We start from the raw sequence: 16,484 nt of genomic DNA, 5'->3' as shown, positions 1-16,484 counted from the left end.
GATCTTTATTTTAGCTAGTAGGTTTAACTTAAATATAACCAGTAAAATCCTTTTTATAATTTTAAAAGGTCCTAGTTTAACATAGTCCAACTTCTTACTTAGTTATTAACTCTTAAAATTTTTATGTAGTAGCTATACTTTATCCCCCCTTTAAGATCTAGTCCTTTAAATCTCTTAGCGTTGTAGTACTTTTTTATTCTTTACTATACCACCTTTACTATATCTATAAGGTGTATATAAAGATTTATTAATATCTCTATTCTTTACTTAGCTATACTACTTATTTTCTTTGCTTAATATAGCGATAGCGATGTTTTTAGCTTATATCCGTAATTTGCCTTAAATAGTGATGTTTCTATTCCTTCTTAAGGTGTCGTATTATATATAAATTATATAATTAGTAATAATAATACCCAATTATTCTGTATATAATTAATATAGTGTCTTAGATATTATTCTAGTGTCTAATTTAGTCTTTCCATTTAACTGTCTATCTGCGGATAATATACGGTAGAAGTTACTACTTAAACTCCTTATTCCGCTAAGAATACCTCCTAAAATGCTGCTATAAATCTTAGATCTCTATCTAATATAATCTTGCTTAGTACTCTATATCTTATAAATACTTCTTTAATATAGATTCTAGTAATATCCTCCGCTAAGATTTCTTCTGTATATACTATAAAGTATCCCCACTTTGTTAACTTGTCTACTATTACTAAGATTATATTATAATTTTGTCCGGTAATAGGGTCTCTTAATTTTAGTAACTTTATAATAAAGTTCTATAATATAACCTTCTATAGTCTTTCTAGTATCTTAATAGGTTATAGCTCCCTATATAGCTTATGCCTTATCGGTTTATTTCTCTAGTAATTTAGATATTCCTTAGTAACTTATCTTACTAGTTTTTAGATTTTATTAATAATATACTCTTTTTAGAGTTTTAATACTAAGCTTATAGCTCTATTATGTCCTTAAGTTAATCCCCTATAGAATAACTTAATAAATTCTTTTATAATGTTTTTTGGTATGTATATTACTTTTTAGTTTTTATACTACTCTAAGTTTAGATCCTCTGCCTATATATTTTAGATCTTTTATAACTAGTTACTCTCTAGTAATTTATAGGTCTAACTAATTTCTCTTATTACTGCGATTTTTAGATAATTATATCTAATTAGTCCGTCCATATCTTTTTATAGTAAAGCCCCTAATAGCTTTTTATTATTCTGTAGTTTAGCCTTTCTACTTAGAGCATCTACTTATATATTATCTGTACCCTTAATATACTAAATCTTAAAATGGTATTTTATAAGTATCTCTACCTATCTAACCTATTTTTAATTAAGTTCTTTTATTATTAGGAACCCTGTTAGGTTCTTATAATCTATCTTAACTATAAATAGTTTCTCTATACCTTATAAGAATGCTTTCTATTTTTAAAGTACTATAACTATACCTAACAACTCCTTGTTATAGATATTATAGTTTAGTTCTAGTAGTATTATCTTCTAACTATAGTATACTATTAGGTGCTATCCGTCTTTATATTTCTATAGAAAGTATACGCCTAGTATAAAGTTTAATATATCTATTTCGACTACTGTCTTTAGTTTTAGTTAGTAGATTTTAAGGACTAGGTCTTAAGTAAACAACTCCTTAACCTCCTTAAATAATTTCCTTTGTTTTTTTCCCTATACCTAAAGTTCTTCTTTCTTTATTAACCTTGTAAATGGCTTAATATCTTTTAACTATTAAGCTATAAACCTTCTATAGTAATTGTAAAACCCTAGGAATAACCTTAACTATATAACGTTCTCTAGTTCTTACCAATTTACTATAGCCTCGATCTTCTTTAAATCTATACTAAATTAGCCTGGTTTAATAATAAATTTAATAAAATCTATCTTCTTAGTAAAGAATTTGCATTTTTGAATTGCTACTAGCATCTATTCTTTATATAGTCTCTTTAAAACCTATTTAACGTATTCTCCGTACTTTTCCTTACTTATTAAGTAGATAATTATATTGTTAAGGTATGCTATAAGAAATTCATCTAAATATTTTCTTAATATATTATTAATACGTTTCTAGAATATTACTAGTGTATTTATAAGTCTAAACTGCATTACTAATGGTTTATATAGTCCTTTTTTTTAACCTAAAGGCTGCCTTCTATTTGTTACCTTTTTTAATTCTGATCTAATAGTACGCCTATCTTAGATCTATCTTTATAAAGATTTACGCATTGCCAATTCTATCTTAGATTTCGCTAATTAAAGGTAAAGGATACCTATCCTTCCTAGTAATGCTATTTAACTGTCTATAGTTAATGCATAGCCTAAGTTTCCCGTTTTTCTTTAATACGAACAGTACTAGATATTCTACTAATAACTATAATAGTTTAATATATCCCTTTTATAAGTTCTTCTAGATAAACTCTTTTAATACTCTCCCTTCTTCTTTAATAAGCTTATAGATTAGAAAGAATCTTAGACTTATTTTTGGTTCTAATTCTATCTTATAGTCCTATACTATATACTCTAATAGCTTTTTATTTTCTAGTAACTATAATTTTTTACTATACTTATAGTATTTCTTTAGTATATAACTTAATCCTTTATCTATTTCTTTATAGGTTGCCCCTACTTAGTACTATACCATCTTAGCTTATTATTATATTTTACGGCGTTAAGTATTCTTAATATTGACCTAACCTGTAACCCAATTAATCTTTAGATTATATTTCTGTAACTAAGGCATTCCTAATACTGCCTTATTATTTCCTAATGGTAATATATTAAAAGACATTTTAATCTATTTCCCTTTAATGGTTATCTAAATAGGTCCTATTTTAAGATTAATAATACCTCCTTTATAGGCTATCGGATTTCCTAAAATTGTAACTAGTAGGTAAGAGTGCTCCTTTTATTTATGCGGTAGCCCCATCCTTTTAACTGCTATTAGTAAGATATAGTTTCTTATCGCTCTACTATCTATTAGCGCTTTAAACTGTTAATTTTACTATTTAATTTATAAATTTAGGTCTTATCCTTAAATTCCTTTAAGGGTCTAGGGCTTTACTACTAGCTCTCTTTAGTTCTATAGGCCTTTACTTTTCCTAACTATTAGCTACTAGATCCTTATATACTTGGCTTATTTCTTAGCTAATACCTAGTTCGCTTTTTGTCCTTAATATACTATAGATATATATTCTTTAGGCATTCCCACTACTATTATCTATCTAAGCATTCTTCTATAAGGAATCTTTCTAGTTAAAGTGTTAAGTTTTTTAACTTTTAAACTTTTACTAGATACCAGCCGTGTATATACTTAATATTTTTATACTATTACTTATCTGGTGCCTAATATATTCTTATAGGGTATTTCTAGTTTTTCTCTTTTGGATTTTTATGCATCTTGTATATATTATCTATATATGCAATCTATAATGGCGTATAATACGCTAAGTGCTTTAGGTTAACTCTTAATTTATCTTTATCTTTAAGTTTAAACCTCTATTACGCTAATTTAAACGTTATAATCTTATTTATAGGTACTAAGACGCGTCTCTTACTTCTTTAGTCCTCTAATTGTTCCTTTAAATCCTTTAATGTTATAATTAAGGTTCCCTTAATATAATTTATTGCTTTTTCCGTAATTAGGTGGTTTTAGATAACTCTTTCGTCTAACTATATATAGAAATCTTCCCACTTGTTATTATGTCTTTGCCTATACTACTTTTAGTATAGCTATTAGAGTATATACAGTCTATCCGTAAAGAAGTATCTTCTTATTACTATATTATAATAGCCCTTTATATGCCGTTCCTTAAACCTAGTTAGAATCCCTAAATCCTTTTCGTTTTTTAGTTTAGTAAGCTACTTAGCTCTTAGTATACCTACTCTTAGCCTATTAGTAATTCTTTATACTAGTGCTCTATCTTATATACAACCTAGTATACTAAATCTTATATTTAGTCCTTTCTTTTACTATATAAAGATTCTTGCTTTAAACTCGTCTATAGTTTCTTATAATTTATATCTTATAACTAAATTCTTAAAGTTCTCTTACTTCTTAATCATAATATTAACTTTTTAATCTTTAGGCTGAATACTATATTCCCCTAGTAGGTCTTCTAAGTCTATATATCTATCTCCTAGTCTAATTGCCGTTTATATTGTAGATTTTCTAATTTATAGTAAAGCTATTTACTTTTTACTTATAGGTGTCCTGATTTATACTCTAAATTCTTAGTTCCTTAGATTCTTTAATCCTAAGCTTACTTCTTTCTTAATCTGCGCTAGCCTTAGTCTAACTAGGTTTTACTAATATTCTTATCTTATCTTAAAGGTTTTAAATTTTACTTATCTTGTCTTAAGAGTCTTATACCTTTAGAAAACTTCGTCTTAAGCTTATTTATATATTACTAAACTAAGCCGTTACTCTACTCTATCGGTTATTATCTATTATAGGACCTTAAGTATACCTTATCTTATTTTAAAAATCTTAGTCGTTTCTTATCTCGTCTTAAGAATCTTAAGCCTTTAGCCTTTTACCTTTATTAAGTGGTAAGCTAGTACTAGCAGTCGTCTACTTACTTAATTGCCTTTAGATATTACTCCTTCTATTTTATAAAGTAATAGATGCCGTATCTAATAGTATTATAATACCTATTACTAAACCTTGCTTTATAGCGGTCTTAGTCTTTACTTTTATTGCGTTATTAAGGCTTAGATACCCCTAGTTAGTTCCTTTTTCTTCCTTATTACTATTAATTAATAAGTACTCTAACTTTATTATTATTATTGCTAATCTTTATTTATATATTATTATAATATCTTAATCTAGCTTATAGAGTTAATCTTATTCTTTATCTAACTCTTTAGTTCCTTTAAGTCCTCTTAACTCTAGCTCTTATAGTTAATAGCTTACGCCATACTTAGCGTCTTTATAAATTTAGTATGCGTTATTATAACAAAACGCGAAACTTTTAATTAAATACTCTTTTGTTCCTCGCAGTATACTATTATTCCTCTATATATATATATTATATACTACTAGTCTAGTTCCCTTTACTACATAATAACTCTAACTACTTTTATAGTTTCTAGTAAAATAACCCTATTTCCTATAATTTATATAAGCTCCGTCTTTAAACCATTACTTTTACTATAGAGTCCGCTTAAACGTCTTCTGCTATTAAGATCCTTAGTTTAGCCTATACTCCTTAGTCCTATAATTACTTAATCCTTAACTTCTAGGTTTCTATAGTTATTTCCTCTATCTCTTATAGGTTTCTCTAGTACTACTTAGGTCCATTAGCTCTGCGCTATACTATAGTTTCTAATTTATCTTTAGTTATTACGTACTTTATATCTTATATAACTATAGAACTCTATCCTAGCCTCTCTTAGCTTATTTCCTTTAGAAGATCCTATTATTAATCTTAATTACTTAATCTATTAATTCCCTAAGGGTGTCTATATCTTCTATTAGAATAATTATATCCTAGACTTTCGCTTTAAGTCCCTGTTTATACTATACCATAAGCGCCTTATTATTCTATTTAACCTATATAGCTAACGTCTAAAACTACGTTATATACTTAATTGCTAAGGTTTGCTATACTAGGTCCTAAAGCTTTTTTTTACTATAGTTATCGCTTCTAGGTCCCTAAATATTTATATTAATCGTTTTACAAATCTAGTCTAGCTTATAAATATATATCGTACTTCCTAATTAGTTATTATTATGCCATTATCTTATATTTCCGTAAGGTAGGGTTTAAACTATTTAAGCGCCCTTCCCGTTAGAAATAATCCTGCGTACACTACTTAATTTATAAGTATTGCCAACTTTACTCCTTCCTGTGTAACCTTAAAGTGTATTTATATAAGGAATCCTTTAAGCTTTAATCTCTCTTCTAAGAATTATTTAATTAAAGGTAACTTAACCTTAGCTACTCCTATTCCATTAACCCTTTATTTAAGTGCTGTGTTATTATCTATTAACTAATTAACTATTACCTATAACTATCTAACTATAACTAGTTATAAGTTAGTATTTACTATACTGGTGTCATTACCTAACCCTAAGGTCGTTGCTGCCGTTAATAGCGTCGTTATAGCTGCTTTTAGTAGTATATTATTCGACTTCTAATACTGTAACTATAGTAGTAATTATATAACGGAACCTTATAGCAGGAACTACGGTAGGCTCGTTAATAGGCTAGGTGTATAGGTAATATAGGAAGTCAACAACGTAATAATAACTAGTAGAGTGGTTGCCTAACAGATTAACTCTAATTATATTCTAAGAATTACTATAAGGAAGGAACTATCTAGGTAGGGATTAAGGGTCCTTAAATACATAACCGTACTCCTAAGAAAGTTATTACTCTATCTACTCCGTCTACTCTATTTGCTTTATAATAGATCTTATAGATTATATAGATTATATAGATTATATTATATAACTCTACTTACCATTCCTCGTTATATGGTTCTACCGGATCTATCCTAGACTATGCCTATATTAACTAACTAGGTTCTTCTAACTCTTCTTTAAGTAGTCGTAATATTGTACTTAAAGCGTTTGTAACATCTATTAAGATATCTATATCCTTTTACTATAAAACTACTAGGTAACTAGAAAACGCTAATATTAGTATAAAAGTATACCTATAATAGGTAGTCGCCTATAGTTAAGACAACTAGGTAAATTACCTTTTACTAGGCGAATTCGTAGTAAATAACTACGTCTTAACTACTATTAGACTTACTCCGTTTTTCGCGAATAAGGGTTATTACCCCTAATCCAGTATAGAGTTACTAGAACCTATTAATAAGAAACTGCTATATAGAAAACGCCTTAAAATACTACTTACTAACTAGTATATAGACCGTATAAAAAATCTACTTAACTACTATAAGGGAGAAATGGCCTAGGCTTAAGTAAAGTAGGCCTACTTTACTAACCGTTATAAAACGCCACCACCAGAGATATATGTTAGCGACTGGGTATAGCTAAATATATATAATATCTCTATATAGAGGCCTATAAAGTTACTTAATTATAAGAATCTCGGCCCTTATTAAATTAAATAAGTTATTAATAGAGGAGCCGTATATAAGCTAAAGCTCCCGCCTACTTTAGCTACCCGTGGGATATAGCCTATATTTTACTTATAGTTACTATACCTTTACTAGCCTAACCCTCTATTAGGACAAATATAGCCTAAACCCCTATTAGTACTAATCTAAGATAAAAATAAAGATGAGAATTATAAGGAGTGGACTGTTAAATAAATTATTAACTTTAAATACCTTAGTAAAAGTAAAGGACGGCGGCTCTACTATAAAGCTACCTATATAGAATTTAACATAGATTAGCCAAAATGGCAACTATAGGAAGATTTTAAAAACGCAAAAGATCTAATTAGCGATTTCTATTACGCAAACCTATAGAAATTAGGCCTAAGCAGAGATTTTATACCTAATCCCCTATAGAAGCTATTATAACTAAATTATTATATACTACTATTATATAACCACTCTAATAAAATATCTAGGAACTTTAACCGCCGGTTAAAGTTATCTAATTAGTTAGATTCTAGACACTAAAGAGAAGTTAACTAATTAAGATTTTCTATCCCTAAAATGGAAAATCGCTATTAGCTTACTTACTACTAGCGCCTTAGCGACTACCTCGTATCTTACTAAGTCTCTAACAGTCTCCTTCCCCTTTATAGCTTAGTACCTTTATATAGTAATAACCTATAAACTTTAAGTTAGAAGTATCTGTATAAGCCTATTACACTTATAATAATATTTCTTCTTCTTCTCTATACCCTAAGCGTTCCCTTTATATATATATAGTAACTATAGTATTACCAGAGCTCCGCCTTAATAGGAGGGGGGGTAGTGTTACGGAACCCGACCGTAGGGGCCTCTATAGGAGAGCCCCGTGCTCTTATATATACCTCGCGTATAGCTTACATTAGCTACGCGTAGGTATATCACCTCCTTACGCCCTTAACCCTTATAATTAATCGCGTAACGTCTTATAGACTCCTTAAATACATACATTCTATAGCTACTACCTCTATCCCGTAATATAGGGTTTTAGTAAGGAGTTAATAAACCTTATAAAGATATACACGGAAGACAATAAGTATAGTAGAGAAGATAACAACTTTGACTTTAAACTTACTATCTTCTATAACCTCTATAGTAGAGTTAATATACTCTAAGAAGCTAAAGTTAAAGCCTACCCTATAATATTACGCGGTCTAGCACTTAACTACTACTATACTAACCTTAAGAACGTCACTCTAACCCTTTTATTTAACTAAATCTATAACACTACACGTAATTACTTTAAGAGACCTAAGTATAGGCGTAGTATACTAGGGCAATAGAACTTAATAACCTTAAGGTCTATAATAAGTAAAGGCAAGAATACTAGAAAACCAACCCTAGACTACCTATAGTTACTTATTAAAGAACTAAGACACCTCTAGTATAACCTCGACCTAGATTTATATATAGATAAGTTCCTTTATAATAAGCTTATTAACGCCTATTAGGAGTTACTATTATGCTAATATACCTACTTAAAATCTTCTAACAGCTTAACTGGCCTAATTAATAACTTATAATCCTCTATTATAATATTTAAAAAGTTAAATAGTAAGAACCCCTAAGCCTTCTTTACTAACTACCGCTACTATAGATAATACCCTTAATTACCTTATAGAATATAATTATTTTTATCCAGTCGATATACATTATTAAAGAAGCGCTGCTTTGTCTGCTTTAAGGAAGGTTAGTAGTTATCTAAATACCTAAGAAAAAAACGCGATAAATTAAGAAAGAAGTTTAAGGATAAACTTAACCGCCGCTTTAATAGGTACGCTAAGTAATATATTACTAAGTATAAGGGAACAGATTATAATAATAAACTTAATTTAGAATCTACTAATAACATAATAGAAGCCCTTATAATTAATGCTAAGTTATTATTATCTCTAACTTAGAAATAAACTAAATTATTTCTTACCTTTTTTAGAATAATATAGTATAAAGAAGCCATTAATACTATAACTAACTTAGCGGATTAATTCTTTACCTATATAATTACCGGCACTAACCCAACTACTTACTACAATAGCTTAGACTTATTTGCCTATGTCACTACTAGCTAATATACCTTTAATAAGTTCTATAGAGTAATAATTAATACTAGAGCTTTAAAGAGATTAATAGTAGGTTATAGATAATACCTCGTATATAGGAAGACCTATAATACCATTATTAATGCCTTAAAGGCCGGCGCTATTAACGTCCAGTTTGGCATTAACTCTACCCCTTCTATTAGCTCTATTATAGTTAATACACTAGTTAGTAATATTAAGTTTTACATTATAAAGGCCGACACACCCTTCTTACTATATCTTACAGATATAGATATACTAAAGGTCCATTATTATTGGTCTTATAAGGTAATATTACGTATCTACAAGTTATAGGTAGTATAATAGTTTGTTATTGTTTTCTGTCTAAAATGAAGAAGGGTAAGAAACCTAAGGTTCCTTACTACGCTAGTGCCGCGGCGGCACATAATGGCAGATTGCCTTATTCCCAACACCGGCAACTCTTTTTTTATAGTTGCTATCTATATATAAATAACAACGGGCTCGTATAAACGCTACCATTTAACAATACTAAGCTAAGGGGAAGAAGAAGAAAAGGAAGGGCGTTAGGGGTTAACGCGAAGACGATAAGGGCTGCTAAGGCGCTAGTAGTAAGCGAGCTAATAGCGATTTTCCATGCCGGGTATGGAAAATCCTAATTAGCTACTCTTAAATTACTTTATCTCCTACTTCCTCTTAACCCAACCTTTAACTTGGATACGTAGAGTATTTATATTAACAAAGGTCTCTAGTACCTTATTTGGGTTTGCCTTTATTATTATATCTACTAGGTTATCTTAGCTATTAATCCATTAAATCTTAAAGAGTTTTTAACGCTTATAGGATTGCTAAAGTGCCATAATATTAATTATAAGACGCTTTTCCTTTATAGTACTAAGCTTAACTAAACACTTATAGAGGGAATATAAGTCGGTGTATACGATTATAGGAATAGTAGGAAGTTTAAGCCGATCTGTAATTATCTTAAAAGTAGTTCCAATTGCAATTACTATATTAACTCCGCTAACTATTCCATATATCTCTAACGCTAAAACGCTTTAAGTGACGCGCTTACTCTTGGTGGAGCTCCAATGGATAAGATTACCATAAATCGTGAAGTTATTCTCTCCGGTAGATTTATTCGCGATAATAATCTTATATCCTAACTAGGAGTTCTTAAACTTAAAAACTCCTCTTATAATAAGACCGTCGATCTCCTACTTATTAAATGCTTAGAAAGGAGCTCCTAAAGTTATAATACGACCTTTCTTTTAGAGCTGTTTTGCGAGCTTGAAGTTAGTCTTCTCTTTAGCTGTTATAAAGGCCATTAATAATTCAACTTTACTCTTAATAGCGGCAACAAATTGCTCTTCAAAATCAATAAGATATTGGCGATTTTATAATCCCTTTAGGCGACCTCTACCGCGTCATGGTTACGGCATATCTGCTATAACTATATTAGAATTATAGTCGCCTTCTAAAGTATATTAATCGTAGTTATTCTTTAGGGTATCCTTTAAGGCATCCTATAAAGGCTCAGAGCAGTTATTCCTATAGTAGGGTTTAACAATAGTTAAGCGGAATTAAGTGGGTCTATAGGGCATCTAAAGAGTATAAGTTTAACTATTAATTATAATGAGTTTATGTAGGCCTAACTATCCTCCCTTTTTATACTATACGCGTACCTTAGATTAGAGTGGCAGATTAAGCGTAGTTAAGGTATTTAGGCTATTTCTTATTCCTAGTGCGTTGTTAACCTAGCGCGTAGCGTAGAGGCGTTATACCTTCTTTATTGCTTTACGGATAGCCTTAGCTTATTATATAATAGAGGGAGATAGTGAAGAATTATTAGTTATTTAAGGGTAGGCGCCAAAGACTAGTAATATAGGTACGAGCCCATTTAGCCTAGTAGAATTGTTAATAGCCTTAACAGCTATCTATAAGATAAGCTCTTTACTAGCGTCCTCTAGTTCTAAAGAAATGATCTTATATGCTTAGTATAATGGTATATAATATTATTCTACTTTTCTAACGCTATTATATGCCTTAATAGGGACTTCCTTAACCTTAATTGCTATTGCCTTTACTTATTACCGAAACTCTATAGATAAGAAGTTCCTTCCTATATTATAAATAACTTAATTAGGGTGTTTTAGGTAGATATTAATCTAGTATAATTAAAGAGTATCCTATGCGTTTCTAGCTAATATATCCTTTAAAAAACGTGTGCCTTAAAAAGAGGTTAAGAAGTTAATAACTTAGAGTACTAGCTTGCCGCTAAGGTATATAATATTAATAATAATATAGAAGTTAAAGTTGTAGTTATCTTTAAGGGTAAACTTAAATTGGCCAGGAGACTTCTAGTTCATTTAGTAGTAATAATAGTACTTTATAAGATGCTTAATCGCCTTAACCTTAACCTTATAACCTACTCGCTAAAAAACCCTAAGTAGTTAGTAAACGGATAGGTAGCTAAAACGGTAGTGTAGTTAACGTAGCTCTAACTCGGTTAAGTAGCTCTAAGCAATACTCCTTTTTAGTTATTAAAGGAGCAATTAAGGGTAACCCTACTTGCGTATAACGGGCACCCAGTTATCTCCCTAAATAAGTATATTCTTAAGGTTATCGAGCTTAACGCCTAATTTATCTATATCTTAGATGTAGAATAGAAATAGGGTATTCATAGGAATAATATAAAAAGTAATATATCCTAACGGGGTTTAGACCTTAATTATGCTAAGAAAGATTACAGTACCCTTACTAAAGCGAATTATATATTGGCCTGCCGTTAATTTATTAATCTAAATAGAGCTATTAAGCTGCTAAAGAGCTTAAACTTAAGGTTCTCCTACTATAGATACTCCTGCGGCTCTAATATTTAGCATAATACTATAAAAGACGTTCGCTAAGTATCTATTATTAAAGGAGAACGCGGAACTTTCCTTTAGCTTATTAAAGATATCTAACTTTATAATATAATGGAGCGTAGATTAGTTATTAAGGATAGCAACGGTTTGTGTGCCATTCACCTTACTATACTTAGTAAAGTATTGGTCGGTAGAGTAGTCCTTAATTTCCATATCTATAAGGAGCTATTCGGCCTCATTAACCTTACCCTTAAGATCTTCTACGCCTTTATATTAAACCAGGAAGCTTTAAAAGTAGGCTATAGTAAACTCTTAGTTTTTAACATTTTATACGCTCTGGCGAAACTTATTATATACCACCTTTTGTTTATTAAAAGGGTGCCTAGTTAACTAGCAATTTAGCTTCTTATAAACATAGCACTTTTTCTAATAATTGCTTTAAAATGAACCTCCACAATTACTTTATAGTTAACGTTAGTTATACCCTTCACTATATCCTTTACCGCGGCCACTATATATTTAATTAGTTTAGTTATAATTATATTAGTCCGGAATACCGGTTTAAATAGGGTTTTTAGTATAGAACTATTAAGATTCTTATATTTATATTATAGTACCTATAGCGGAGCGTAGTTTAGTATATACTCCTTTAAATATATTTATAGGTTTATATAGCGCTAAATTACACTTAGGAATACTATGGCAGGCTAAAATAACCTAATCCCTTAGACTGTTCTTATTTTAGTAAGTTTTAGTAAAACCATATTAGATTTTCTAGAGTTTATTAAAGAGTAGTTAAAGGCACTCTAAATAAGTCTTTATTGGATTATAAGCAATAACCCTCTAGAATATAGTCTCCTGCTATTTAGACATATAGAGTTAGCAATTTTTATTAGTTTTAAAGTAGGCTTTAGTAAGCTAAAGTATTATATTAAAGCTATAGTTTCTACCTATAATATAGTTATAATAGAATATTACCGCCCGTCCCTTTAATATAATAGAGAAAGCGTAATAAAACTAGTGGCGTTAAATTCTAACCTTATTATAATAGTTATAAAAGACCTATAGTTTTACTCCAAGTATATTATACAGTTCTCCTCTAAACTTCTTCTCTTCGTCTAAATATACCTTTATTAAATTTATAACTTCTTAAGATAGAGGCTTACCGGTTGGCTAGAATAGAGGAGTTAAAAAAGGTAGAGGAGGTAAAGGAAAAGCAACTTTAGATAGGAGAGCACCTCTAGGTAAGAAAGCACCTCTAGGTAAAAAAGTACCTTTAGGTAGAAGATTAGCGTTCTAGGAGTTTTATAACAGAATCCCCCGAGAGGTATATATTTAATAAGACAGTAGGAGGTTTTATCTATATCCTATCTATATTCTAAAAAACACAGTTAAATAGGTTAGGGGCGAAAGGTTTTATTAACGTTTTAGAAGAAATATATAGGAAGCTAGTTCCCCTCTAGAGAAGAACTAGCAATTAGTCTTTAAATAAAAGTAGTTAAAAGCATTTATCCTTTAATATATAAAACTTATTCTACCTTTAACTTACCTTTAACTTACCTTTAACTTACCTTCTACTTACTAGTAATACTGTTAATTAAATAATTATACGTTCCGGTTAGGCTGGCCTCTTACAATTCTAATTACTTATAATCCGTTAGGAACGTACGGCTATTAATTAATAATAACGGACTATACTCCTATACCCTATAAAGTAACGCCCTTACCGCAAGAGGCTTAAAGAGTCTCCCTAGAGGAGCGTATTCCCTCTTCCTATAAAAAAGCTACGGCTAGTCCATTTAACCTTATAAGACCCTTAGGAACAATTACCGCTAGGGAGTTATTAGAGCGGTCGCTATATAAGACCCTATAAAAAACAAAGGAGTTAAAGATATAATTAAGATAAGTATATTAAGACTACTAAGAACAATTGCAAAGACAATTAGGGGAAGTATAGACACCCTAGATATAAAGCGGACTTAAAGGGGTAATACTATACTATACTATAACGTTAGAAAAACCTAAATTCCGTATAAAGGAACCTAATAAGTACTATAGTAATAGTCTTTAGAACTGTAATTGTTTTATCCAATAATATAAAACTAAGTTTTGGCTAGATTCGAAATATTACTCTAATAAGTATAATTAGACACTAATTACTTCTACCTTCCTATATAGCACCATTAAGAGTTTATAAATACGCTATAAGAAGAAACTTACTATACCCCTTAAATTTAGCAAACTTAGGACCTAGTTAGTTAATTAGGTCCAAAACCCTATTAATTAAGGAATAAACTATAACTAATAATACCACAACGCTAAATAGTAGGATAGTTAGACTATAGTCTAGTTTATAAATTACTTAGAAGAACTAGAAGATAATATACCCTACTTAAATCTATAGGATAACGCTATATAACTTCACCAGCTACTTACTAAGCTATAACCTAAGATTTAACAGGCTATATAAGAAAAGGGCAAAATTTCTACCTCTTAAGAAAAGCTTATCTCTAAAGCTACTTAGATTAAGAGTGCTAAAAGAGATTATTTAGGTAAATAAAAGGAACGAGACGCTAATAATAAAGAGCGTAGAACTAGACCTAGCTTTAATAATAGGGGTAGATTCTAACCTAACCGTTCTATAGAAGGATAGCGTAAGTAGGCCTTACAGCCCTAGAATAACGCTAGTTAACCCTAAAATAATAATAGGTAAAGACCTAATCTATAAAAGGGGAACTAGGAGACACGTACCTATTATAACTATAGTAAAAAGGGCTATATAAGCCGCTTCTACTAGTAAAAGAAGTAAGAGTCGGCTTAATTAGGAAAAGAGATAGCCTAGTAGATCTTTACTCCCTTATACTAGGCTAGTAAGAGAAGGAGGGAGTAAACTGCCGTATAGTTATTCCTATCTCTATTTAAGTTAATAATAAATAAGTAGCGTAACACTGCCTTATAGATAGCGGCGTAAGTATAGGGTTTATTTCTTAATTATTAGTAAAAGAATTAGATTTGGACCTTAGCGGCTTATAGGTACGCACCATTTAAAGTATTAAAGGCTACTAAATTCCATACTATAGGGAATAGGCTTTTTCTATAGCTAGCTAGGACCGCGATAGTCTATAAAATACGTAGGAGATACACTTCTATGCCGCAGAAATTAAGGAGTACGACCTTATTTTAGGATACCTATAGCTTTACTAAGTTAATCTAGACATTAATTAGCCTTTGGCCTCGTATTAACATCAGAAGTCTTAACCGCGCATTATAGTTAAAGATTAAGAGACTTTCTTAAACTATATATAAGAAAAATGGTGGGTATATACTATATATACTACTCTTAACACCAAAAATGGGGATATAGGATATTTATTTTCGGATATCCGGCTATATGTAATTAAGGAACTAGAGATTTTATAAGAATATACAGACTTAGAGGATGTTTCTAGTAAAGAGGCTATATAAACCTTACCTAACCCTATATTAGTTAAGTATAAGATAGATATAGGGGATAAACAACCTCCTTTTAAACTACTATATAACCTATTAGAAAATAAGCTAGTAGTACTGCGTTAATATATAGTAGACAATCTTTAGAGAGGATAGATTTAGCCCTCTATAAGCCTAGCAAGGGCACTAATTATATTTATATTTAAGAAGGACGGGACCCTTTGCCTTTATATTAACTATTAGGCGCTAAACAAAATTACTATAAAGAATTGCTACCTATTACCCTTAATAGGGGAGCTTATTAATAGGCTGTTAGGCGTAAAGATATTTATAAAATTAGATCTAAAAAATATATACTATTAAATCCGGATTAAAGCTGGTAATAAGTAGAAAACGGCGTTCTAAATACAGTACGGCTACTTTAAGTACCTAGTAATACTATTTGGGCTTACTAACATACTAGCGATATTTTAGGCCTATATTAATAAGGTATTATTAGGCCTATTAAACACGATATATATAGTTTACCTTAATAATATTATAGTCTACTTTAATAACTACAAAGTATATACGCACTACGTGTAAATAGTACTAGAAAGACTATAGGAATATAAGCTCTATATAAACCTAAAAAAGTACACATTCTATACTACTAGCATTAATTTTTTAGGCTTTATTATTAGCGTTAATAAAATATTAATAGAGAAAAGTTAGGTGGACGCTATTAGGGAATAGCCCTACCCTATAATATTTAGAGAAGTATAGGTTTTCTTAGACACGGCGAACTTCTACTAAACGTTTATTATTTACTACTTATAAGTAATACTCCTAATTACTAATCTACTAAAAGGATCTAAGAATGGTAAGAAGTTAGGACCCTTTATATTTAGGGAAGCTACTAAGTAGGCTATAAACCAGTTAAAGAATTTATTTACGTCGGTACCTATCCTAATATACTTCTACTAGGA

General features: G+C 30.0%; 2 protein-coding genes across 2 annotated transcripts; both read left to right on the top strand.

The window, feature by feature from the left end:
• Positions 1 to 9,286: 9,286 nt before the first annotated feature.
• Positions 9,287 to 9,535, top strand: K441DRAFT_590040 (uncharacterized protein; the record flags this gene model as incomplete). The annotated part of the gene is made up of 1 exon (XM_067644789.1): positions 9,287 to 9,535. A coding segment is annotated over one exon (249 nt), but the record flags the coding sequence as incomplete, so codon positions are not given.
• A 6,458-nt stretch (positions 9,536 to 15,993) lies between these two features.
• Positions 15,994 to 16,230, top strand: K441DRAFT_589752 (uncharacterized protein; the record flags this gene model as incomplete). The annotated part of the gene is made up of 2 exons (XM_067644783.1): positions 15,994 to 16,095; positions 16,123 to 16,230. Coding segments are annotated over 2 exons (210 nt in total), but the record flags the coding sequence as incomplete, so codon positions are not given.
• Between the last annotated feature and the right edge of the window lie 254 nt (positions 16,231 to 16,484).

Source organism: Cenococcum geophilum (genome assembly GCF_001692895.1).
Source record: "Cenococcum geophilum 1.58 unplaced genomic scaffold K441scaffold_71, whole genome shotgun sequence".
Lineage (NCBI taxonomy): Eukaryota > Fungi > Ascomycota > Dothideomycetes > Gloniales > Gloniaceae > Cenococcum > Cenococcum geophilum.
This window is presented reverse-complemented; position numbering and strand designations above follow the sequence as displayed.